This window comes from Daphnia pulex, chromosome 7 (assembly GCF_021134715.1).
Source record: "Daphnia pulex isolate KAP4 chromosome 7, ASM2113471v1".
Classification (NCBI taxonomy): Eukaryota; Metazoa; Arthropoda; class Branchiopoda; order Diplostraca; family Daphniidae; genus Daphnia; species Daphnia pulex.
This window is the reverse complement of record NC_060023.1, coordinates 8,278,315-8,304,384: the sequence shown is the minus strand read 5'-3', so window position 1 is coordinate 8,304,384 and position 26,070 is coordinate 8,278,315. Positions and strand designations below refer to the sequence as shown.

At 42.0% G+C, this 26,070-nt stretch overlaps 7 protein-coding genes across 8 annotated transcripts; 6 read left to right on the top strand and 1 right to left on the bottom strand.

Annotated features, from left to right (window-relative positions):
• Positions 1-20: 20 nt before the first annotated feature.
• Positions 21-4,397, top strand: LOC124197501 (calcyphosin-like protein). Its single transcript, XM_046593002.1, has 7 exons — positions 21-1,021; positions 1,173-1,230; positions 3,261-3,345; positions 3,451-3,540; positions 3,642-3,775; positions 3,855-3,930; positions 4,001-4,397. The coding sequence occupies exons 1-7, from the start codon at positions 931-933 to the stop codon at positions 4,100-4,102; spliced, it is 636 nt and encodes a 211-aa protein (XP_046448958.1). The 5' UTR covers positions 21-930; the 3' UTR covers positions 4,103-4,397.
• Positions 4,398-5,262: 865 nt separating this feature from the next.
• LOC124198408 (chymotrypsin-like elastase family member 2A) lies at positions 5,263-8,025 on the top strand. Its single transcript, XM_046594238.1, has 7 exons — positions 5,263-5,444; positions 5,508-5,613; positions 5,709-5,872; positions 6,347-6,518; positions 6,938-7,321; positions 7,416-7,654; positions 7,726-8,025. The coding sequence occupies exons 1-7, from the start codon at positions 5,388-5,390 to the stop codon at positions 8,023-8,025; spliced, it is 1,422 nt and encodes a 473-aa protein (XP_046450194.1). The 5' UTR covers positions 5,263-5,387.
• Positions 8,026-8,105: 80 nt separating this feature from the next.
• Positions 8,106-12,790, top strand: LOC124197511 (transmembrane protease serine 9-like). The gene is made up of 12 exons (XM_046593017.1): positions 8,106-8,313; positions 8,383-8,763; positions 8,834-9,072; positions 9,140-9,440; positions 9,502-9,665; positions 9,773-9,977; positions 10,037-10,417; positions 10,484-10,710; positions 10,779-11,064; positions 11,125-11,514; positions 11,642-11,886; positions 11,953-12,790. The coding sequence occupies exons 1-10, from the start codon at positions 8,169-8,171 to the stop codon at positions 11,136-11,138; spliced, it is 2,343 nt and encodes a 780-aa protein (XP_046448973.1). The 5' UTR covers positions 8,106-8,168; the 3' UTR covers positions 11,139-11,514; positions 11,642-11,886; positions 11,953-12,790.
• On the top strand, positions 11,211-12,285 carry LOC124198407 (chymotrypsin BI-like). The gene is made up of 3 exons (XM_046594237.1): positions 11,211-11,514; positions 11,642-11,886; positions 11,953-12,285. Exons 1-3 carry the CDS (start codon positions 11,211-11,213, stop codon positions 12,283-12,285), a joined length of 882 nt encoding a protein of 293 aa, XP_046450193.1.
• Positions 12,738-14,559, top strand: LOC124197512 (gamma-glutamyl hydrolase-like). Its single transcript, XM_046593018.1, has 7 exons — positions 12,738-12,786; positions 12,867-13,064; positions 13,142-13,262; positions 13,330-13,380; positions 13,455-13,681; positions 13,753-14,091; positions 14,162-14,559. Exons 1-7 carry the CDS (start codon positions 12,753-12,755, stop codon positions 14,284-14,286), a joined length of 1,095 nt encoding a protein of 364 aa, XP_046448974.1. The 5' UTR covers positions 12,738-12,752; the 3' UTR covers positions 14,287-14,559.
• A 216-nt stretch (positions 14,560-14,775) lies between these two features.
• Positions 14,776-16,364, bottom strand: LOC124197513. Its single transcript, XM_046593019.1, has 3 exons — positions 16,270-16,364; positions 15,882-16,081; positions 14,776-15,760 (listed from the first exon to the last, which is right to left on the bottom strand). The coding sequence occupies exons 2-3, from the start codon at positions 16,035-16,037 to the stop codon at positions 14,984-14,986; spliced, it is 933 nt and encodes a 310-aa protein (XP_046448975.1). The 5' UTR covers positions 16,038-16,081; positions 16,270-16,364; the 3' UTR covers positions 14,776-14,983.
• Positions 16,365-19,600: 3,236 nt separating this feature from the next.
• On the top strand, positions 19,601-26,059 carry LOC124198847. 2 transcript variants are annotated; one of them, XM_046594895.1, is made up of 10 exons: positions 19,601-19,911; positions 21,470-21,686; positions 22,342-22,691; positions 22,756-22,968; positions 23,037-23,684; positions 23,750-23,849; positions 23,912-24,611; positions 24,691-25,183; positions 25,241-25,456; positions 25,521-26,059. In XM_046594895.1, the coding sequence occupies exons 2-10, from the start codon at positions 21,491-21,493 to the stop codon at positions 25,695-25,697; spliced, it is 3,093 nt and encodes a 1,030-aa protein (XP_046450851.1). In that variant the 5' UTR covers positions 19,601-19,911; positions 21,470-21,490; the 3' UTR covers positions 25,698-26,059. The 2 variants fall into 2 exon arrangements, with proteins under 2 accessions (XP_046450851.1, XP_046450852.1); XM_046594896.1 differs by lacking the exons at positions 19,601-19,911; positions 21,470-21,686 and adding an exon at positions 21,837-22,025.
• The last annotated feature ends 11 nt before the right edge of the window (positions 26,060-26,070 follow it).

Sequence of the window (26,070 nt, the reverse complement as noted above, 5' to 3'; positions counted from 1 at the left end):
TATATAAAATAACACAACAGTCTAGATTGTGGAAAGCGCCTTGACGGTCAAATTTTCTTCGGCGTTTTTTAACTTTTTCTCGTCCGTTCCGGGAGGGTTGGTTTTTGGCCGGAAACTCGTCGTCATTCCCCCCACGATTTTCACGAGCCCGTATTCTTGAAGGACAAAAAAAGAAGTGCCGAATAGCCCCCCCAATCTTACATATTTCCAATTTGTGTGTTTCCCCTTGCGTGAGTTGATGGCTTGTCTCACGGCCGTCTGCCGTTCCGAATTTCGTGTTGAGCAATTTTTTTACGGCACACACATTCGCCGGATGGCCAACATTCAACAAAAGAAGCGCTGCTGCGGTAAGAGATTCCATTCGGACGAGCAAATCAAATTGACGCAATAGTCTTATATTAGTTTAAGTAGCCCCCAAAAAAATACGGGAGTGAAAAAGGGAATACCACCCGTGTGTGGCAACAACAACTCCCGACCGCGCCGACTCCGGTCTAGCCGAACCGGAAAAGAAAAAAGAAAAAGAACGAACGAATCAACAAACAACTAAAAAACGACCAATCCCATCAGATAGCAAAAAGAAGGCTACCAGTTATATTCACTAGGACAACGGACAGTATGGTCACCTTTATTCTTGATTGCCGTTTGCTGTCCAATTATTAATTCCCCAGTGCGACAGTTTTCATTACATAACAGAAGAACAGTTTTGTGTATCTCGAATCGGTTGAATCACTCGTGTGCGGGAGGATAAGAGCGATAGAGAGAGCGAAAAGCCGTTCTATACATCAAGGAAAAAAGAGAGTTGCTCTCTGCGTGGGTGGAAAGGAAAAAACCGCAACTCGGTCGTGGGATAGAAAAAGAGAAAGTCCGTCGTCGTCGTCGCTGGCGTCGCTTCCATCGCTGCTGCTGCTGCCACAGCCATCCCTCCCGAAAATGAGCCGGCCTCTGACGGCCAACTCTCGCAACGAAGCCGAAATGATGTCGAAAGCCAAACGCCAACAAACCATGGCGCAGGATCCACTTGGTATGTACTCGCTCTCTCGTTTCTATTTTGTGCGAATAGTGTCTTTAGATTACATTGAAATTTCTTCATCATCAAATCATCTTGTATCATTGTGTTACTTGCATTTGACTTAATATTAATCCCATCTTTTATTTCTTTTCGAAATGAGTAGAGAAGCTTCGTTGTCAACTGCTGGCTCGCGGAGCCACCGGCATTATCGGATTTGGCAAGTAAGTAAATACTCAAAGAATATTACATTATCTTGATTTGTCTAAGGCGTTAGATATTGTCTCGATTGGTCGACTTTCCCTGGTGAATATTTCAACAGCCCGGCCAAACAATCGAATACTTTTTTCCCCTTACGAGTTAGTTAGTTATAGTGTTATGCGGTGCTGGCTGTATTGTTAGATTATTATTTGGTCGGCACTCGAGAGATATCGGGGTAGTATACGTGTTTGACGTGGTGTCTCGCCCACCTCCTTTTTTCGTAGCTTTCTCTCTCCCCTCTAAATATAATTGCCGCTTTTCAATCCAGTTAATGGCCCACGACCATTTCCTGCTGCGAGGCGTTGGAAATACACAGACATATAACTAACTATACAGTCTAGATGCAATCAACATAGACGGGCCATGATGTCATGCGGCCCTGGCAGCAGCAGCAGCAGCAGCCATTTCCGTGTATGTGTGTGTATGTACGAAACTGCTGCTGCTGCTGGTAGTGTAGAAGAGCAACAACAACGCCAGCAGTTGGGTTTTTGAGGGCCATATCTCGCTGGCTGGTAAATACACCTCCATTTTGGATGGTGCCAAACCCTTTTGGGCGTTGGGAGGGAGAGAAGGAGGAAGTTGGTGGGGAGACTAGTAAGACAATTTATTCATGTCATCCAACCTGAGGGAAGTCAAAAAAATAAAAGAAGACGTGAAATGATGCATTCAAGAAGATTTTCTCGACTACTCTGAGAAATCGTGCGTCAAGTCTATAGCTGTGTCTGCTGGGTGCGTGCGTGTCGTCATTCGTGATTCACCGAGTTCCGTTTCTTTTTCTTTTGGTTGTTGAACGTTTCGCGACAGCGGCCATCCCACAATATAAAACAACGCCCCCGCGCTTCTATCCGAATCATACTGTCGAGAGTATTATTATTCGTCTGTCTCTTTCTCGCATAGTTTTATTCGTGTCTATCTTTAGACATTATTCTCTTTTTCGTGATTTCTTTCACGATTTCTCACGTTTTTACTACTTGCGGGATTCCATTTTTAAAAATAAACTTTTGTTTTTTAGCTGTAGAGTGTAGAGAGAAAAAGTGTGCCTAAAGGCGTGGTAACTCTTTCTGAAATCGATCGGAGGTTTTTTCCGTGCTAGTAGTAGCCTATATCCTGCTCCAACCGCACGCAGAGATAGACACCCCTCAGCACCGATCGATCGCCAACGTCCGGGTGCGTGCGGGAGGAGAGGGACAGGGTTCACACTGATGACGGCCAACAGAGACGAGCTGAGTGAGGCAATCATCATGTCGTACAACAGTCAGCTGACTGGCTACTTATTATTATTTGGCTGATATATAGTCTATATATTACGATTTGCCAAGTTTAAAAATTCGTATAGACTAGTCGCCACTTTCTAACTGACAGTGACTGATGACATCGCAAAAGAGAATGATGACAAATATTCCGAAATAATGAAATATCCACTGAAAAGCCTAGAACGAAAAGGAGAATCTGCCCTTAACTTCCCCTCAAGTTTAACTTTTGAATGAAATATCTACCAAAACAATTTTTTAACGAACAGACTGGAATGTTTTTACATTGTCATTCGTATCTAGTTTGGTATGTAATTATTTAATGATGCGGTTCTTTTGATCAATTAATCGACGACTCTATAGTTATTTCAAATGCGATCAATTTACCTGTGGATCCTGCCGCAACTTTTATTGTTATCGACATCCTATGGGGACGAAACTAATCAATTGTAGTAACATAAGAACTGGGATATAGGAGAGTGAAAGTTAGTTATAGAAGCTGATTTCCTGTTCTGGCAACCGTCTTGCATCCTAATCAAAAACGAAAAGAATAAATATCCTAAAAACAGATCGATAATGATCATTAAACGAAACTGTGTCAGCAGCAGTCTAGACGTAACATCGTCTTCAGTACAGCAACGACCTTCATATCCTTTGGATCAATAATCGATGAATTGTACCGGGCTCGAATTTAATTCGTTTAACCTTGTCGTGTCTAACGGAATTTCATTTGTTGAACGAAGGGTATTCCGTCGCATGGATGACGACGGAAATCGCTCGCTGTGCTACGAAGAATTCCGCAAAGGAATTGAAGAAAGCGGCGTCAAGGTATGGTCTATTCTATTTAATGTTTCATATTTTTTTAAATCAGCTATTTCCTTGATTCACCTGATATATTCAACCAATGATTTGATTTATTTTCAATTAATTTAGACCGAAGATGGAAGTCGCGCACTCTTCGATGCTTTTGACAAGGACGGTTCCGGATCCGTTTGCATCAACGAATTTCTGAAAGCTATACGGGTCCGTTCTTTTGATAGTTAACCTTATTTGATTGTTTTTCTATTTAAACTTTTTTGCCTAATAAACTAACCCATTTATTTTTCGTGATAATCTTTTTTCAGCCGCCCATGTCGGAAGGTCGCAAGCGAGTCATTGCGGAAGCTTTTAAAAAACTCGACCGAACTGGAGACGCAATCGTTACTCTCGAAGATTTGAATGGCGTCTACAATGTCAAACACAATCCAAGATATTTGAGGTCAGTCGAGGAAATAATTACTTCAGCAAAATTGAATATCTAAATTTGGCGTTTACGTCATCATTTTTAAAAATTACAGCGGAGAAGAGACTGAAGAGCAAATTCTCAAAAAGTTCCTCGCTAATTTTGAATCAAATGGTTCAATCGATGGAATGGTAATGATTCAACCGTCTATTGTGCAAGATATTATGTCAGTTGACTTAATCTTAATCATTGTTAAAATAGGTGACGTACGACGAATTTCTAGACTATTACGCCGGAGTCAGCTCGTCGATTGATCACGACGCCTACTTTGATCTGATGATGAGACAGGCGTGGAAAATCTAATCGATTATTCCACACTGTTCATTCTGTGCTCCCCCCCATTCATATCTTGACGGAGTATAGTACGACGAGCGAATCTTCTGATGAGGGAGGATCTTTATGGCTGCCGATAGATAACCTATTCCATTTCGCCTGCGCCAAGCTCTTTCTTCTCATGTTTTCCCCCTTCTTCCAGAATTTCAATTTTTATTTTCAGGTTTTATTGTTTCATCCCCTTGAAAGATTTTTTCTTGAAATCCAATTTTGACTTTGTCCATTTCTTATTGCTATCTCGATGCATTACACACATCTCCCTATACATTGTCCTAGCTCTCTTCATTCCTCACCGTAGGCTTACAACTTTCGATTTACTTCAATTGTCCGAATGCCTTGCGCGAAATCGAACAAACGTTTCTATATTTTACTGGTGAATTTTAAAATAACAAATTTTAATAGCAACAAGAGTCAGAGTTGTGAGACATCGTACAGCCGATGTAAAAGTATTTGAACTTAACGGCAGGTGGCCTATGCTATCTATGCTACAGGCCCAAAATCTGGCAATCCGGACAAACAACAAAATTCCGGACAAACTCTTGTGTAAAATCAGATCAATTAAAGTTTTCTCTTTGGCCCACACTAAACTTTAATAAAATTTGTTTTGGTCTGTAATTTCATATAACAATATTTTTCAACATTTTTCATCACAACAGATGCGTCCCATATGTTTCCTTTATGCTAAGTTAAATCAATTATGGTTGCGTGAATTCTGTGTCGACTTGTCTGTCCGTATATTGCATTGGGTTTTATTTTACGAACTTGGGAATCAAGCAGGATGTGAGAATTTGGGTCGTCTTTCCTTCTGTTTTACGTTCGCATATAGCAGAGATGGTAATCTCTCTACATCCCATATCCTTTTAAGCAATCTGTAGATTACAACCGAGCAAAGCCTTTGAAAAGCCGCGGACGTGGCTTTGACATGTTCGCTTATACTTTTTACACTGCCATATTTCGTTGGATATCGCACGGCTCACAGTGCAGCTCGAAGAAGAAAATTGGATTTCCTACACCTGATTTGTTCTGCTCGGATGAACTAAACTGCAACATGCCACATGAACATTAATGTCTAGTGCAGCAGGAGCAAGTTGGTGACCAGCTGTGGGTGGAATGTGCAGGATGTAGGACACTTGAATCCACTTCTTTGGAACTAATGCGTGTTTATTGGAAGTCGTATTAAATATATACAAAACGCCACATTCGCTGCTGGCAGTTCCAACCCTGCGCAACTCTGGCTTATGCGCTGCATCGAGAAATGAAATTGTTTTTCTATTTTGGGCTAATAACTGTTGGTTTCGCTGTCGTCACGATGGTAAGACCACCGTGTATTATTTGTTTACTTGTGTATAGATCATGTTTGAATTTTAAGCAACAGGAGGCCCAAGGAACGGTTATGCCATCACTAGCAATCGAGTCACTATCCGCAGTTACACACGAGATGGACGAAACAGTGAAATCAGGAGAATTGCCAATTTTTAAAGGTCGTTATTATTTATGTTTAAACGTTTTATTTATTATCAAACGTTTATTGACTTACCATACATCATTGACAATATCATTTGACTGTTTTGTACAGTCTGTGGTGAAACAGAAACAAAGGCCTCCAGTGGAGTCATTCAGCCGTTAACTAATTCAACAAAAGAAAAAGACTGTGATTTTAACATCGTCTCATCATCGGATCAGCTGATTCAGTTTTCATGTTCGGTCCTCAACTTCGTTAATAGCACCGAGAACTTACAAGTGAGTCTATTGCAATTCATTCGAATATGTTGTGCACTTCTATCCTTTTTTGGCTAAATTCTTCGTGTTTGTACCTGCACCTTTACTCCAACAAATTACTTGTACAAATATGCAAATTAGGTTTTGTACACTTTGCGAAAGGAAGAGAACGAATATCTCTACTTTAACCGTTTCATTTTCTCTCCCGCCCCTAGACTCAAGTTCTTTCTTTTTTTAAAATACCCGCGCGATGGAAATCCATGATGGCGCCTGAAAACATATTTTCATTCTCGAAACAGGGGGATGGGTGAGGAAAAAAGAGGAAAAACAAAATGGTCGTCGCGCTAGTTTGATAAAACAAAAACATTTTGACCTAAAGAGGGGCGTGCAAATTTTAAGCCATTTCATTATTTCTTCAATCCAAATTGAATCAACTGAAGACAAATCAAAATTTTCTTGCCGATCCAAATTCATTAAAAAAAAAATGAATTTCAGATTTTTGGTGTCTCCGGTTATGAACACGGTCTCAATCCTGCAGCAGACAAAGTTTATACTTCCCGGGGCAATGCGATTCGGTTTCATTCTCAACGCTGCGCTTCACCCTGTTGGTTCGATTGCAAGTGGACTTCAGTACCGAAAACACAACAGAACGTGATGGCATTCAAATGTGATCATATTTTCTTTCATATAATGCACACACACAAAAATTCATTTATTAGCTTGTGTTAACTAAAAACTTGTTTCTTATTTGATTGTTGTCTTCAATGAGTCGAATGCAGCAGCTATCCGTGAAACCTTTCAACCCCTAGACAGAGGAATAGCTTCCGATCCAGCAGTTGAAGAGACAGCCGAGATGATGACCAGCACAACGACGGAATCACCGATAGATAATAATTACTGTGACCAGACAGTCTGATGGGAAAACGGTGGAGGAGATAACATCTCCCAGAATGTCGACCCCTACAGTTAATTCAAACCCCGTGACCACAACGCCTGGTTGGAAATGATTTTGTCCCTATATTCTAATCATCTTACACTGTACCTAAATTAAAATATGACTTCCTTTTGGTTTTTGAAATATGGCAGCTCCTTATGAATGCGGCCGATCAAAATTCATGTCGCAATCGACGATCATGGAGGAGACCGAGGCGACACCTAACGAGTTCCCGTGGATGGTGCATTTTCTCCTTGTTAATTACACAAGCGGGAAATACTTCACGTGCGGAGGAACACTTGTCAGCGACATACATATCCTGACCTCGTCCTACTGCTTTTTTGACGTGACATCAAGTTTTGCTACTATTGTGAACATCACTTTAGGCGCTCATAATCTCAGCGCCAACAGCAGTGATCGCTTCCGCCAAATCGCTCAGTGGAGTTCAATCGCTTCCAACTTTCAATTTAATAGCTCATCAGTATTGGACAGCTATTTTGCTATTGTGACCCTAATGGAACCGGTTACCATAAACGGTGAAATGACAATTACAAATTGGTCGAAGAATAACCTAAAATTCCACTTTCCGTCTTCTCCGGTGATTTGCATATTTCCATTTTTGTACGTCAGATTATGTTCAACCGGCATGTTTGCCACTCGACGACGATCCTGATCACGTGAACGAGCCCGTGGTCCTTACCGGATGGGGAGACTACAATGCTTCCGGTTCGTATTCCGTTTTGCGCAAAACGACTACGACTGTCATATCCTCGTCCGGCACCAATGGAACGTGCCAACAACAAGCAGGATTGGGTCCTTTCTCGGGTTTCAACTTTATCTGCACCAACGGATCTCAACGCTATTGTTCTGTAAAACTGACAAACATGAATTTTTTATTTGATCTCAATCAAAATTGCTTATTTTTCTTATCAATTTGTAGGGTGAAAATGGAGGACCGATGTACTATTACGACAGGGAATGTGGTAGGTGGTTCGTTATAGGAATAGCAGGAATAGGCGGAAGGATTGTCGACTCCTTAATCAACTGTCAGAACAGCAACAAGCCCAACGTATTTAATCGTGTCACGAGTCAGCTTTTCTATATTTCTCTTTTCATGAGAAGAGCTATTTCTTCACAATGCAAATTAACGACGACGACGCCTGAGTTTACGGCAGCACCGACAGCAGCGTCAATAACACCAAACCTCAAACGTGATATGATTACTTGCACTACAATTTAAAATATTGGATAATCAAATTTCCTTATATAATTAAAAACTTCTTTCTTATCGTCTTCGATGGGTCGAATGCAGCCATCAGTGAAACCATTCAACCCCTAGACGGGGGAACATCTTCCGATCCAGCAGTTGAACAGACAACCGAGATGATGGCCAGCACAACGACGCAATCGCCGATGATAATTACTGTGACTAGACAGTCTGATGGAAAAACGGTGGAGGAGACAACTTCTCCCACAATGACGACAAATATCCCTACAACGACGTCCATCCCCATTGCCACAACGCCTGGTTAGATACGATTATATCAACATTCTCATTTCTACGCTGTAAACTAAAATATTTCTTTGAATATGGCAGCACCTTTTGAATGCGGCCGCTCTAAATTCACGTCGAAGTCGAGGATCATGGGAGGGACCGAGGCGGCACCTAACGAGTTCCCGTGGATGGTGCATTTTCTCATTTACAATTACACAAGCGGGAAATACTTCACGTGTGGAGGCACACTTGTCAGCGACTTACATATCCTGATGTCTTCCTACTGCTTTTTTGACGCGAATATGTTTACCGTTAATATTGTGAGCATCACTTTGGGCGCTCATGACCTCAGCGCCAACAGCAGCGATCGTTTCCGCCAAATCGCTCACTGGAGTTCAATGTCTTCATACATTCGATTAAATAGCTCATTAATGGACAACTATTGTAGTATTATGACCCTTAAAGATCCAGTTACTATAAATGGTGATCATAATAACAATTAAAAGTGTGATGGAAAAACATACACATTATAATTCCCATTTTTGTACATCAGATTACGTTCAACCGGCATGTCTGCCGTTCGACGACGATCCTGATCACGTGAACGAGCCCGTGGTCCTTACCGGATGGGGAGACTACAATGCTTCCGGTTCGAATTCCGTTTTGCGCAAAACGACTACGACTGTCATATCATCGTCTGGCAGCGATGGAACGTGCCAACAACAGGCAGGATTGGGTCCTTTCTCCGGTGACAATATTATCTGCAGCGATGGATCTCAACGCTATTGCTCTGTATAACCGACAATAATTCAATTCATTTTTGGTTTTATCGTCTGGATGCAATTTTATCAACTAATAGGGTGACACTGGAGGGCCGATGAACTATTACAACAAGGAATGTGACAGGTGGTTTGTTATCGGAATAACAGGATGGATTGAAGACGCTTCCGTCAACTGTCAGAACAGCAACAAGCCCAACCTAATTACTCGTGTCAGGAGTCAGCTTTTTTCGATTCTTCTTTTCACGCGCATAGTTAGTCCCTCGCAATGCAAATTAACGAAGACGCCCACGACGGCGACACCCACGATGACACCTGAAATTACGGCAGCACCAACATCAGTGTCAACAACAACATCAGCGTCAACACCAAACCTTAGACGTGATTTGATTGACATTTATACTTCAATTTCAAATGTTGGATAATCGAAATTCCTTTTCAGTCTGTGACTCCAGTTTAACAGCAGCCAGTGGGATCATTCAACCCCTTGCTGGATTCTTAACAGAACCTATTACGTGTTGGATCACCATCAACGCACCTTCCGACCAGGTCGTACAAATATCTTGCACGGACATTCAACTCAAAATTACTTCCAGTCTATTGAAAGTGAGTCTATTTATTTTTATGACCATTTTTATTTTCTGCCGGGTAAACTATTTCTTTTAGTAATTCTGTTAGTAATTGTACTTAATTTCTTATTGATTAACTTATAGTTCGCCGACGAATCGAACGTTCTTACGTACCATCCGATCGTGAACAGAGTTTACACTTCAAAGGGCAGCAGAATGTTCATCACCGCTATTCTCAATGGAACAGACCGGTTTAGTTGTCAGTGGACGACAGTGGCCGAGTCTGCCATAACTACAGGCCCATCTCCCAAGACGACGATCCCCACAACGGAGCCATCCATCTCTAAACGTGATTAGAATTTTTAATTTGAGATAATGCACTCAGCCATCAAACTTGCACCGTTGCAGCGCCTTTTGAATGTGGGAGAACCAAATTCACTTCGTCCTGGAGGATCGCTGGAGGAACTGAGGCGACGCCCAGCGAGTTCCCGTGGATGGTTCACTTCATCCTTCAGAATAAAACTAGCGGCAACCAATTTACTTGTGGGGGCACTCTCATTACCGACCGCCATGTCCTGTCGGCCGGCCACTGTTTCTATAATGCGGATTACACTTTCGGAGTCCGCATCTTGAACGTTACCCTGGGCGCTCACGACATGAGTACCAACAGCAGCGACCGATTTCGTCAAACGATCAAGTGGAGTGCCATCAAGGCCTTGAGCAGTACCGATAGTCCAATAGGCAACGGGATTTGCATTATAACTCTCAGCCAACCTGCCATTCTAAACGGTAAAACATTTCCAAGATAATTTCCATTTCAAATTTCTTTTTTTATCATCTATTGCTCTTACACAGAATTCGTTCGACCGGCGTGTCTACCATTAAGAGACGATCCGGATCACGTGAATGACAACGTCATCCTCACCGGATGGGACGCAAATTCACGTTCCGTTTTGCGCAAAACGATTACAACCGTCATATCTTCTTCCGGCCCCAATTCAACGTGCCAACAGCAGGCAGGAGTGGGTCCGTTCTCTGGCGATAAGGTCATTTGTAGTGAAGGATATCGTCTCTATTGCAACGTAAAATATTTAATAATTTATTGTAAAAAATTCACCGCGAAAAATCAATTAATGTCGATTCGTGATAGGACGACGCTGGGGAGCCGATGAATTTTTATAATCAAGAATGCGACAGGTGGTTCATCATCGGAGTAGCCGGTAAAGGAGACGCTTCTGCGAGCTGCCAGAACAGCAAGAGAACCGACGTGTTCACCCGCGTGAGGAGCCACCTCGACTGGATCCGTCGTAACACGGGCGTGGATTCTAGTCCAATCGAATGCCAATCGACTGGAGCAAAGAGTAAACAGACAACACCGATGATTAACCCTACAGCTGCGGTAACGGAAATCCCCACTACAACTGCCCGCAGTCTAAGTAACTTATTATTATGACATACTAATTATCTTTTTTTATTGTGTAATTTTAAACTTGCAGCGTCTTTTGAATGATGTCGATCGAAATTTACGTCGACGTCGAGGATCGTGGGAGGGAGTGAAGCAAAGCCCAACGAATTCCCCTGGATGGTGTACATCCTCGTTCAGAATTTCGTGACCAAAAAAGTGTTTCATTGCGGCGGAACCCTAATCAGTGATAGACATATCCTGACGACATCCGACTGCTTTTTTCGAGGCTTTTTTGAAAACCAATTGTTTGCTGTTGATATTTTGAACATTACCCTGGGCGCTCATGACTTGAACGCGAACAGCAGCGACAGCTTCCGCCAAATCGCCCAACGGAATTCAATCGCTTCCTATGTCATATTGAATAATTCGCTCAGCGCTTATCTCAGCATCGTAACCCTTGGCAATGCTGTTGAGCTAAACGGTAATAAATTTTTCTAGCCGTTATTTATATTGTCTACATGATGTGTATTAGTAGTAGTTTTAAAGCAGATACTGATGTTATTGAATTGTTTATGTAATCTAATTAATTCCGCTTAATTATTAATCAGATTACGTCCAGCCAGCGTGTCTACCGTTCGGAGACGATCCAGATCATGTTGACGATCCCGTGGTCCTTACCGGATGGGGTGACTATGATGATGCTGCAATAAGTCGCATTTTGCGTAAAACCACTACGACGGTCATATCTTCAACTGGAAGCAATGAGCAATGCCAACAAGAAGCCGGCATAGGCCCGTTCTCCGGTGAAAAAATCATTTGCGGCGACGGATCACAACACCGTCGCTTTTGCAGTGTAATTATCCTTCAACTTTCGTTATTTGAAAGCGTTAAAAAAATGGACATTGTATCGTTGAAATAGGGCGATGTCGGGGGACCGATGAACTACTACAATAAGGAGTGCGGAAGGTGGTTTGTGATTGCAATAGCCAGTAAGAGCGACATATCTGCCGACTGTGAGAGCAAGAACAGCAAGCCCAACGTTTTCATTCGAGTCAGGAGTCAATTAAATATGATTCCTGATGCGGGCGTAGTTCCTCCAATTGCATGTCGATCATCGGCTGCCAAAATGACGAAATTTGAACGGAAATTACAGATACCCGAAGCCAGCGATTTAATAACGACTATTAGGCAGTCTAATGGGAAGACCATATCAATGATGACGTTGACAAACCCCGGCATACCCACATTTTAATAATTAGAATAAGGAGAATCCCACTTATAATTTCCTGTCAGCTATCTTAATTTCTACATTTTTAATTTTAATTTTTTCTACGACGGTGTTTATATTGGACAATGCAATTTGGTAAGACCACTACTTTTCAATATTTTGAATGAACTTACTTGTCATTTCGCCTACTTGGACATATCATACATTTTATCGTCTCTTCCATAATTTACTCTTACGCAATTTCATCCCAGTGTGATAGCCAATGAGGCTTGCGCGACTTACGGCATTCAAATTTAGTTGCGCCATTTTAGTAAGTATGCTTGCTGTTGAGACATTGGACTATTTACATTAGACCAATATCGAAAAAGACTTGCTACATTGCTGTCCGACGATTGGGAATATGATGTAAATAAATTCAATTCAAATCAGACACTATATCGCAGACATAGAAATTATACAGTGCATTCTCCCAAGATAAACAATCGTATGAAATGCAAAACCCCACGAGACATTCAATCCTACCGAGTATATATTTTTTTTTAAATGGTAGACTCTGACTTTTTGACCGGCCAACTCAGCAGTTGTTATTTGTTTCGGTGTTGCAGCGCTCCAGCAGTCTGAGTCTGCTGCCCAAAGTGTCGAGATGTCAGGAATGTGTTCTCATTTCGGGTTGGCGGCTCTAGTGCTATATTTATTGACAGTCGATGTTCTCGCCAACCCCAGGAGTATTCCGGTTCAACGAACTACTCGTCTCCATCCCAACAGCATCCGGTACAACGTCAACAACAATCGCCCAATTATCGGTAAAAGAAATCTATATTGCTTTCATTATGGCTCGTGCGAGACTGAGACAAGAATAAATTCTATTTGAATTATGTAGGAATCTTATCACAAGAGCCTTCAAAGTCCATGGCCTCCGTTTCGCCGGAAAGTGTGAGTTACATTGCTGCGTCATATGTCAAATGGTTGGAAGGTCAGGGTGCTCGAGTTGTCCCCATAAGGTATTTTTTTTTAAATTTTATGACTTAACATTTTTTAAAACTTAACTCTACCGTAAAATAAACGCAGAATCAATCAACCGGATTCCTATTACAAGGTCATCTTTAACTCCATCAACGGGTATTAATCCTCTTATTTGAAAATAATATTTTAATAGAGTTATTTTTATTATTATTCATTTTTTAAAAATACAGATTGCTCATTCCTGGTGGTGGGTCTAGTCTGATAACATCCGGTTACGGCAGAGCTGGTTCCATATTATACGATCTGTCCATCGAGGCTAACAACAACGGAGATTTCTTCCCGGTATGGGGCACCTGTTTGGGCTTTGAATTGCTTCTCTATCTATCGGCAGCCAAAAGGAATTACCTAACTTCCTGTGAATCTTACAATCGAGCTTCGACCCTAAAATTTCTTCCAGGTGTAATTTGAATTCAAAACATTTTTAAAAGAGAGCTAGGTTGAATTATTCTTTAATTTTACGATTGTCAGATGCCTCTACTAGTCACCTGTACCAAAGAGCGCCGGATGGCGTACTGAAAACGCTGAGCAAGGAGAAATCGACGTCGAATTTTCATCACTGGTGCATGACGAGAGAGAACCTGACGATGTCGAACCTGGACAAATTTTACAGACCTCTGGCCACCTCGACGGATGACAACGGTCTGGAGTTTGTGGCCACCATCGAAGCCGTCAACTATCCCATTTGGGGCGTGCAATTCCATCCGGAGAAGAACGTCTACGAATGGGGCGCCAATTTGACTTCGGTGCCGCACTCGCCAGGTGCAGTCAAGGCCGGCCTGTATTTCGCCGATTTCTTCGTCAGTCAAGGTAATCATAACTGTCCTTTTTTCCTCCATTTCCATTTGATAATCAATATTAATGTGTATTTCATCAACAGCTCGTAAGAGTCAACATCGGTTTTCTTCGAGACGTGAAGAGGAGAGTTACTTGATTTACAACTACTTACCAGTCTACACAGGCAACGTCTCCAGTAGCTTCCTCCAGTCGTACTTTTTCGATTAAAACCTATACACTCTAGTGCGCCGCTCCAACCGCTTGATGGACCGTGTTTCAATTCTTGTATGATTAACCTGTTGCCTAGGCTCCCATCTGTCTGTAATGTTTAAGCAATATCTTATAGAAATTCCCCACTTTGAGGTTGGAACCAAATACTCTCGATAGAATCAACGCATCGTTTACATTAATGCCATTCTTATGCCATACACATTACATAATCATACAAATAAAATTTAGGAAAAACTTGAAAATTCAAATAAATTGGAAAATTTCGCATAATTGACGCTGTTGACACTTTACCTTTACCTGAAGTTTACTTACAATTCAAGTATTCAACCCTTCAACCAGGCAACAACTGAACAACGTATAATTTACAAATTATAACCAATCCAAGCAGCATGGCAAATTCTAGGTAAAGTAATTCATTAGAACATTCTGGACAGGCTTAGAAATGGTGAATTCGTATTCTGTAGGAGAATCTTATTTCAGATCTTAAAATTAAGACTTTGCATTTTGTCCAAATCCAATGTATTTCCAAATTTCACGAGCAGCACGAATGATACAAACCAATATGGAGAGAAAAAAAATTTAAGCTATAAGAACTAATTTAAAAGTTTAAGCTTAAAGTTTATTTTTTTTTTGTTTTTTTGGGGGGGGGGACGTGCTGGCATCATTTAACAGAACCGATTCTTATTACAAGTTCTTATTCCACACGTAATTGGAGGGCATATACGTCACATCCTTTCTGCATACAACAGTCCCTTTTACTACCAAGCAATTCATCATTTTTACGAATTTCGTTTCTTTTAAGCTGTATAACCTGGTTTCTGTCAAAATTGTTCTGCATATCTCTCACATCTGTTGACACTTTCTCGCAGGTATTAGATCGTTGTACGGCAATCTGTTTTCGGGATTCTTCAAAATCTCTTTGTTGCTTCATATCGTCATTCATTTTTTGTTGTTCATTGACATCGCTGGTCGTCCTAACGACTTGGAGTCTCAATTCAGACAAATCTTCCGTATTTTTAGTCGTTTTCAATACATTATCGATTTCAGTTTGCAGGACTGAGACTGCGTTATTCGTCTTATCCTTCTCAGATTGGAGTTGAGCGTCCCCTTCAACAGTGAAATTATTGATCTCTTGCATAAGAATTTCAATTTGCTTTGTTGTTTCGCTTTCCAGTTTTTGTAGTTTTAAGTCATTTTCTTCCTTGCTTTCCTTCGTGACCTTTGCATTTAGAAGTAATTGTTCAATCCTTTTGCGCTCTGTTCTTGTTTTTTTCACAAATTCCTTTTTGTCATCTAGTTGTGCGTACACGTCAAGATCTATACCACAGCTATCCTTTTTAACAGACGAGAGACTTATCATTGGAGTCTGCTTCAGAGCTTGCCTCCGAGGTCGTACGTACGTAACCTCTGTGCTCAAGTCGATCCCGTCATCATCCATTTCCCGCTTTTCCCGCAATTCTTTGAGATGGGCCTTTGAAATAATTAGACGTCGAAAATTATTGCAACGTGATTATATACTGGCCCGATTTCCTTGCATTTTCTAAATGTTATGACAAGGTACAACAGAAACGAGTTCATTTGAATTAATTTACCTGTAATTCAATTGTCCCTACGGTTGCCTCCATTCGTTCGGCGGATGCGCGGTGTTGGTTTTTAAAAGTATTCGCTGAAAGAGCCGAAAATTGATTGGGCGGCGAAAATGCAATTACCAAGATTGTAACGGTAACCACCAAAGTATAACAACTCATTCTTTTTATTTGGGGTTGGTCGATTCGTTTTTTACAAGTCTGACCTAAGGGGAAAACCAAAATAATGACATTTTAAAAAGTGACGCAATTTAAACAATTAAATAAGTTCTTTGTGGTTCAGCAAATACAAAATACTGTTGAGGGAGTGTTGCAACATTTAAGAAGTGTATGATAATTTACTTTGAATAAGAACATTTATTGGTTTACTAAAAATGAAATGGCAGTACAGTACCTTATTATCTTTCACTCGAAGTATTCTATACCTTGTCTCGATAGCTTGAGGTAAGCGACTGAATCATACGTCTTTGGAGTGCTTCATTTTCTACTGTTTCGATCGTCAGTAAGTTTAACGAGTTTAACTAGATGTATCGGATCATTTGCAATAATTATCGGATAGGATGTCAATTTTTGAAGATCGTGCCTGATTTCGTTACTTTTGACACGTTTTGGTTAGCTCATTGCATGGAGATCGTGCCATTTTTCCAATAATAGAGTCCAATTGAAAATATAATAGTATCGTGATCTAGTAGCGTAATATAATGCCTGTATAATGCGTATTGTTTTGTTTGTTTAGATCGAATTATATCTGTCATTCTTTTTTTCTGGATTTAGCCTGTACACCTTAATGCGTAAACAATTATTACACACACAACCCAAAATGAGAACGATGGCGATTCTCTCCTTTCTTTATACGATAATAACGCTCAGTATGTGATTTATTATTTGCTAGTGATTTATATTTACAATCGAGCTCTTTTCTTTTTAGGTTTACGACTCTTCAGTCTCCACGCCCATCAGGAATGGGTGGTATACCAACTAAAATCCCAAAACTAATAAATTAGGAATTGCGACTCCCTTTTCTATATTTTTACATTTTTTTTTTAAATATTTGGTGCGATTTGGTGTCAAATTTTTCTTTTATCAAATTGCCAAACCCGAAATCTAGTGCGCAATTAATTTATTCTGTCCTTTTTTTTTCTTTCTAGAGCAGCACTTGATGACTAACAGAAGTTTCAAGATATAGCTGGCTGTTTCGAAACAGCTGAGCTGCGAATAATTTGCATCGCCAATATATAAGGCAATGCTCATTTGGTCGCAATCATTTCGCTTCTTGTCTTAAGGGCGGCCTTCCTGTCTACAGCTGCCACTTTTTTTTCTCCCGTGATGGGCTTATATTTTCATCCAATAAGATGTGGGCCGTGTTTTACCTGGATGACGACATACGGTACCGAAGCGACCGTGACGTCATCATCCAGCCTTCCGTCTCAAGATGATGGGGTGGCTATCGGTCTGCGCCCACCTGTATTGCATGGGTTGCATGCGCTGAGATTGATCCTTACTGTATAAGGAGTTGCGAGAGACGAAATAACTGAGACTGAGAGCGAGAGAGAAGAAACCGCTGCTGCGATTGTTCCGAGGGAGAGACGAGATTTTATGGACATTACCTAATAAGGCGATAGAGTCGATACTGCACTATACGAAAAAGTCTAGAGGAAGATGGGCAAAACGGCTAATGTCCAAATATGGGAAATCCCGAAATCATTTCTCTTGGAATTCGAACCTGTTGGCTAATCATTTGTTTTTTCCCGAGCCGTTATTATTTAGACCTTTCGGTATTTGCTGTGCACACACCTGGTGGCGCCGTTTGCAGGTATTTTCTGTCGATGCCATTTTTAAAATTGTTTGGATGCGTCGAACCAAACGAACTTAGGAGGGCGTCAACTCTCGCATCGCGACAAAAGTGCCAACGCCTTTCTTGTCGTTTTGTTTAAACGACGAAAGAAAAACACACTGATTTCAACTTTCGCGCGATTAACAATCGAAACAATACGGCAATTTCAGATGTTTAAAACAAAAGAAAAGAAAAAGTTGTTTTGTTTTGTTTTTTAAACAAACACTGACGTGATGAAAGTGACGTTTGCTGGTCACGATCTCGCTCGACTCGTCGCTTAAGGCCACCAAAGTTGAACGTCCTTGACATTCCATCTCACAATGAACGCTGCGGATGGTGTTTTTATATTTTTCATCTTCTTTTTTCTTTTTATTAAGTTTTCACCTGGTTGAATTTGTTGACCAACCTGTTCTCGATCAGCTGCTATATTCAGGGCCCATTGATAAGATCCAAAAGAGAATCACATTTCTTGTTCTGTTTTATCAAATTACATTTCTTTCCGATTTGAAATAGTTTCAAACTTTTTTGCCGTTCGTATAGTTTTCGTTTTGTTTTGAATGTTTTTGTGTCGGAGGTCGTCTATAAGCTCGTGACCCACTTTCCTTCTCTTTTCATTCGCTTATTGATGCTGTGTTCAACAATCGTTCACACTTGCATACGTTCACGTTCTCCGGCCCCGAAAAAAGAAAAAAACACTCGAGAAATGCTTGACAAAAAATCGCGTGTCTGTTTGATTGTGAAAGAGTCGAAAAAGTGGGCCGTCATCTCTCTGAGACTGCCGAGTTTCGGCAACCTGTTGGCCTTGCCGCGGTCGGAATCAATTTGACTGACATCCCGAGACAAGAATTTCAGACAAATGCTGGATATATAATAAACCTTGGCCGACTGTATGTTTCAATATTGGTCAGCAACTGCAAATGCCATTTGATTGATCGGTCAGGTTTTTAATTGCCCGACAGGCATTTGCGCCGGCAATAAAAGTTTGTCGCCTGCCTCGCCATTTTCGGGTTTCTTTTTTTCAATGATAAAACATCCAAACATGGGATGATGTTGCGTGACACGATGAGCGCTAGTGGGTGGATTATTTCCATTAGGAAAAACCGACATTTAACCCCTTCACATTTGCGTGGCACTTTTGCAACGCCATCATTTAATATGTTGACCTTATGTCACGAATAATGCTAATATTTACCTATTGATTTAAGTTTGTTATTTAGGTGACACACAGACCAGTTTCTTTTGGCCGCCAACCATCCCCAATACATACATTACAGGTCTCCAAAATATTTCACCGCAGCCGGTTATAATATGCTATTTCATCTACATTGTTTCTCTTTGAACTGTTTAGGATCGAGCAGCTGTCCCTTTTGTCATGATGAGTCAACAGCCAAGTTGCCCAAACTTCGGCACAAAAGTGAACTGATGTTAAAGAAGATGAAAATGCGTTAAGAATAAAAGGAGAGAGAAACTGATGTCCATTTCTATGTATAGCCGCCTCCGCTTGTGGGGAGTATCAGCCGGCGGTTATAATACGTATATTACATTATTCCGTCATGGAAGCGTGAATCACGACGGCCGGAATGCTGCTGGTGTCGGGACTGGATGGGATTCATCGGACATTTTTATTGAGACACAACTAGGCCCTAGTTCTGCGCCCCTTACTGCTTTTAGGTTTCCGTTGTGGACGGTAAATTAACCATTTTATTACGAATAGTTGTAGATGAACTAATAACTGAAGGCGTTTGTTTATCGCCACAAAGACTCGTTTCGATGATGATCAAACACGCCAAATAAGCGCATCTTCTCTCTTCCAAAAAATGTTACTCAATCTCCATTCGTTTTTCCGTCCTCCTCAAGGTATACGAACGCGCTGGATGCATGGAGCTGCTGCTGTGAACGACGTCTAGAAAAAGGACAAGGAATCTGTTGGCGGGTCGGCAGTTGCTCTCTCGTCCTCGTGCTGGTTGCAGCGCTCACTCTCCTCCCGCTCTTTCGATCCGCTCACGAATTTCTGTTGCGCGCTCGCCGATTTGGTTTGTTAATATCCACCAGGACGGAAAATTTCATCGGCTCTCGCCAATAAATCCATCAGTGTCCGTTTTTAACCAGCCGACTCCTCTCCGCTATCATCCATCCGTCACACATCAGCACCGGTCACTGGATAACCATCACCTTTCTCACACAGCTGTTGATCCGCAACAGGTAAATAGGCTTCTATCATTAGATCAAAACGATTATGTTATAGCGCTCCTTTTAGAATTCGTCATAATTAGCTAGAACAGAGATTACATCACGATGCGATATTCTGTAACGATATCTAGAAAAGTACACATAGATATCCCGATTTTTTTGTTGCGCTACGTGTGTAGATAGACGGAGAGAGAGAGAGCGGGTCGGTGCCCGTGGCAGTGCAGACCATCTTTGGTCATAGCCTTGGACTGCCCGACTCTTCTGTTTCTCTGTGTGTCTGAACTGTGAGAGAGGCAGCGAAGAAAACGTACCCCAAAGAGAGAGCGAAAGCATCTAGTATCCACGGCCTTGCCTCTATAATAGTATATATACGTTATAGGTTGTGACTCTTTCAGATAGACTCCCGTTTTAAGTGGGCGATTCAAAACGACCATCATCGAGAGAACCCGTTTTTTCTAAATATTTTGAAATTTTCGTTCAGATTTTGTTGGAAGGAAAAAGGGTGTTTCCCTTTTTATTCTCTTTGATGGATATTTGAAGAAGATGTGAATATTTTACGAAGAAGAAACCTTGCTCCTCACCCCTGTGTCTGTGTGTGTGCCGCCTGTTACATTAACCCGCGAACGCGTCGCTCCCGCCCGGTTTAAAATTAGATCGCGTGCCTCGCATCTTTCTCCGTCGTCACGACGAGCGCCGCGCTGTTATATTCTTCTTCTTCGTTTGCCGCAGCAGCACAGCCGTTTCTTTGTTTCCCAGTTTTTTTTTTTGACAAGGCGATGACCCATTTTCTATGGGTTGCCCCTCTCACGTGGGGGGGAAATAAGGAGGAAAAAAAAATTCCATCGTCAATATACAACTCAATTGCCGTTTTCGGAAATATTTCGCCCTCTCGTTTGTGTTAGAATGCACCGTCAAAAAAAGTCTTTCGTCTTCATTTGAATGTTGAAATATTCGCGGCACGGCCTCTCATTCAAATCTTCATGTATAGGCACACACAATAAGCCAGCAGGTGATTTTGATTCTTTCCGGAATTATAATAAGAGGCCCTTCCTGCATCGGCCTACGTGATTGATGTCCAAGGCCAGCAGACAGCAGACGTCTGCGCTGACCCGCACCTTATTCATTACTCATTTGAATGCAGCCAACTCTTTCTCCAGTTATATCACATCTTCCATATGCATAGGCCTTTGGGGCGGTTTTCTTTTTGGCTGCCGAGACTTTTTGTTTGCTCTGGGCCGTTGTATTACCTGTGGGCTATGTAAATGCAATAGCGTCATCGGGATTAATGATTTTGTCTCATTAACTTTTCGATAATTGAAAAATACTGGCTCTTTATGTATGCAGCTTTGATTGTGAGATTATGCTAATGGTCGATAGTAAACACGATGATGAATAACTCAATCATCTTTTGCTTCGGCTCTTGAGCAAACAATGAATCACCCACCATTCCGTAGGCCGTAGGGGGTCCCTCAAATTTTAGTTTTTGTGTTTGTTTAGCTTTTCGTTATTCTTGTCTTTAACATTATATTCGTTATTGCTATTTTATTTCATTTCGTTTAATAATCTAAAGGCGGTGAGACACGAATATAAGATGGCGATGTCGGGAGATATCCAGCAGCACCATTATTCGACATCGTCGGTCAACAGCAGCAGCAGCCGCCACCAGCAATCGTGGAGCCAACAACATTATTCCGGATATGATAACGATGAAGTCGAAGTCGAAGAAGATCACGGAGCACAACTTCATCAGCCGTTATACCCCGCCTCTGAATGGGATCAAAAGCTAGGTTAGCTAGCTTCTTTTTTCTTTCATCATACGAAGATTAGATGGTTATGGCGTAATGATTGCCCCCCCCCCCTTCCGATTTTTAAAAATAACTCTTTACCCATCCATTCCATTTTAACTCGGCGAGTCGTCATTTCCGGCTGATTTTACAAAGCTGCTTTTTCTACATCTCTCGCCAGTTGGGTTCCAATTCTCGAAAGTGAAAGCAGCTCGCTTTCTGTGTCGACTTGTATAATTAGTTTATGCAAATAACGCTCTAGTTGAAACGTCAAGTATCCGCTTCGAGTCCGTCCTGTCTCCTGTCTAACCTTGTGTACACATACCAGTGTTATAGCAATAAGTACGTTAACTGATTATATGTTACTGGTTTGTTTTCGTCCCCTCCGTTCGTCGGTATGTTGGCTATATAGCGCTCTTTCTGTATCGAGTCACGTTCTATTCTTGGAATGTGTCTGTCGGTCTCTTTGCTCTTTCAATTTGACCCTCTTTTTTTTCTATCCCCAAATTCTCTTTGTGTATTATCGCTGTTAAATTACCTTTTCCATACTTTCACCTACCATCTGTTCTCATTTTTTAAAACAACTATACATCAATCTTAATTAAAATTGGATTGCCTGTGTTGACTGTTGTTGATTGCGCTGTCGTTTGTCGTGCAGATCGGATGCTGGATGAGCTCCAGCTGAGCATCTCGCCGCAGAGGAAAGCTGGGACTTCTGCGAGCAGGATCGAAGGAAGTGCTGGGAGTGTGGGAGCCAAAGACACGTCATCTTCTTATTCCGTTACTTCCGGGTCTCATCACCAATCGTCGAGGCAAACTGTGAGCTCCAGCAACACCAGTCAGCATCAAGAACATCACCGGACGACACCATCCAGTTCCCGTCGGGTGTTCGACACTTCATCCATTGCGTCCAATCATTCCCTGGATCAAGGGGCCAGTCCTGCTTCCATCAGAGCCGCCAGGTCCCAATCGCCGGAGCAACACATTCCTCAGACGGGATCGTACAACGTAAGTCCGTCCAATCCTAAATTAAAAAACCGAATCAAAGTTGATGGATTGGTTTGAAATATAGGACGGACTGTTCGGCAAAGCTTTGTCGAGAGGTGGCAGCATCAGCAGCGTTCGGTCGCAGAGTTCCCAGCAGCAACGTGAATACCGCGAGTATCACTCGTCCAACCAAACTCACGGCGGCGGAACTGTCCTTGTGGGAATGCCTTCGTCCACGTCAGTCGACGACGGACGATCCGACGATGACTTTCAAGGAGCCACGACCTCCGTTTCGGATGTAAATGAAATCTTACAGCTCATGTTTACAATTTTTTTGTTTCAACTCACTCTCTTTTTCCCTTGCAGAGAGCTAAAGCTTGGAGTAGTCGAGGTGTGGCTTACAACTTTGCGTCGGAATCCACCAGCACTAGCAAGATCGGTGGTACCGGAGTCGATGGCGAGGTGGAAACGGTCGTCAAAAAGAGCCAACTCGTGAAAACGTCTTCCAATGGTCAACAACCGTTGGGATATGGAACGGATGAAATTGATTCGGCACTTCAAGATTTGATGATTGTGAGCGAAATGGCCACTAGGTCAACCCAGCAGCAGGCTCCAGTGTTGGAAAACAGAGAAAAGCAATCCGTCCGGACGATGGTCCAATCGCATACGCATCAATCTCAACACGTCCAATCATCTGGCGCTTCTGCCCCGGTAGTGATGCAGTCTGGAACTGTTGGAAGTAATAGTTTCAGCTCTAGCAGCAGTCGACAACAGTTTTACAGTTACAGTAGCAGCAGCAAAGCTGCCACCTCCGAATCCGCCGAAATGCCGATCCAGTCAACGGGGGCCGATAATCGAATGCAATCCATGTCAATCAGCTCGTCTAGTTTAGCGTCTGCCACTCACCATCATCACGTCATTGATTACACAAGGATCAATCAAAGGCAGATGAGGGCCGCCGGAATTCATTCACTCTCGCAACAGCAGCTCAATAGCCCCATCTGTAATTTTCCGGTAATAATTAACATTAAACGTTTTCACATTTTGTCATTGAACCGTTTCACATTTTATCTCATCAGGATCACGAAGATTATCCAATGTACAATCTTCGGATTATTCCCGAATCATCGGGGCTCTTGTGTAATGTTGCAAAGCATCCACAACCCATGTGTAATTTAGGTGAATTTATTTTCTTATTATTGAAATTGGTAGTTGCTCATCTATTTTATTGCCATTTATAGAGCGCCACCCCAATTTCCCTTTGTACGCCGCATCACCTCCGTGTCCAGCAGGATCACAGGCAACAACTCCCGTTTGCAACATCAAAGTTCATCCGGCCATTTTATGCAACTATCCCCATCACCCGGATTACCCCAATTTCGCTACTGGCTGCCCCCCGGCGGACAAAGAGTCGATCTGCAACGTTCCCTCGCATCCGGAATTGTTGTGCAACTTGCCCAAACACAGCGATTATCCAAAACACGCCTCCCGCTGTCCTCCGCCCGAGATCGAGCCCATCTGCAACATTGACCTCCCGAAGGGGCATCCGCGCGTCATTTGCAATTTCATCCGACATCCGCATTATCCGAAATATTGCAACCCCAAGGCAACTGGACAACAACCCAACACTGTCTGTAACGTACCCGGTCATGTCCTGGATAAATGTAACATCCCCGAACATCCGGATTTTCCGGACTTCAAGGCAAAGAAACCGCCAGTGCAAATCGAAGGCAATATTAACACTCCGACACCAAATGACGATTTACCATTGTGCACTGTTCCTGGACATCCAATGCTGCTCTGCAATGTCCGTGTACATCCAGATTATCCAAAATTTACTCATCCGGAATTGCCTGAATTCTCTGAGGCTGTTGCTGGATTGGTCTGCACAATCCCCAGCCATCAACACGGTCGAAGTCCTATGCCTTCTAAGTGTAACATGTAAATTTCACATACCGTATAACTAATAGTTCGTTTGAAAAGTGCCTGAATTTTAAATATTTTTATTTTATCGTTGAAGACCTGGACATCCAGGATATCCAGATTATATGTCACTGACTGAACCTCAAACTGAGCCGTTCTGTGACGTTCCCGGTCATCCTTTTGGATTGTGCAACATCCAGACGCATCCGCAATATCCGGAATTGATGGGCCCAGAGGATCGAGACGCCGCTCCTTATTGTTTCATCCCTTCACATCCTGAACTGCTCTGTTCAATTGAAACTCACCCCGACTACCCGGGTTACATGACTGAAGCTGAAATGCCCTCAGAGCCCATCTGTAATGTTCCTCGACACCCGGCTGTAAGGAGAAATCCGCCGATTCCAAATCTGCAGGATCCTTTTGCCAGTCCTTATGCTATACCGACAACCATTAAACCTAAAATGTACCAACGAGGGATCGGTGGTTCTCCTCTGCCGACAATCAGACGCCCAGAAATGGATCCTGGCCTCCAATCGCCTCCCAAGAAACTGGACGACTTGATGGATACGTTCAACGGTGGCCCCTACCAGGTAAAGATCTTGTTCATTAAGAATGGACAAATACACAACAATTATTGGAACTTTCAGCCATTCACGTCGACGCCTCGTGTGGCAGCCGATCCCACGCCATTTTCTGCTCCTATTCACGAAACGAATGGAACAACTTTGGTTCCCAAGGAGCCTTTATTCTCTGAAACACCCAAGAGACCTGCCACTAACGGTACCAGCGGCCCTCCCGTTTATTATCCACCAGAAACCAACGACATGTTCACGAAAACACCTCCTGATGCCCCACTCCTAATGGTAGCTTATTTAAAATCAGATTTGAATTTCGTTTCTTGGCTTAATTCAAATTTATCTGTTTTAGCAACAATCGCATTCGATGTCTATGGGAGGTGGAGGCAAAGGCAAAATGAAGTATTCTGCCAAATATTCTGCTGGCGGCTCTGAATCGGATACCAAATTTAAGGCAGGTGCTGGTGGTGCCGCCGTCATTCCCATTTGCCTTCCCGTCTGTTGTGCTATGCCCTGTGTCATTATGTAAACAATTAAAACAACGACTAAAACAGATTAAATTTAACACAAATAATAATGAAATTGCGGAAAAAATATTTGGCAGTAACATGGCAAAGAAGTTCCTCGACAGTTGATGTAACTTTTTAAGCGATTCCGTAGCGATGATCTACGTTAGACAGTATCCGAATTTATTCATCGGATTTTTGCTGATTTTAAGCTAATAGACATACACAGGGAATTGTTCTTTTGGCTTATATATTGATGGTAACATCGTTTGTGACGTTTAGGTGGCTTTTAAGAAGTTGAAATAAAGAAATAAAGATAATGTATGAAATAATGATCCAGCATATGATTATTGATGTAACCTAATAAACATCTATTAATTAGCTATTTCTTTTTTA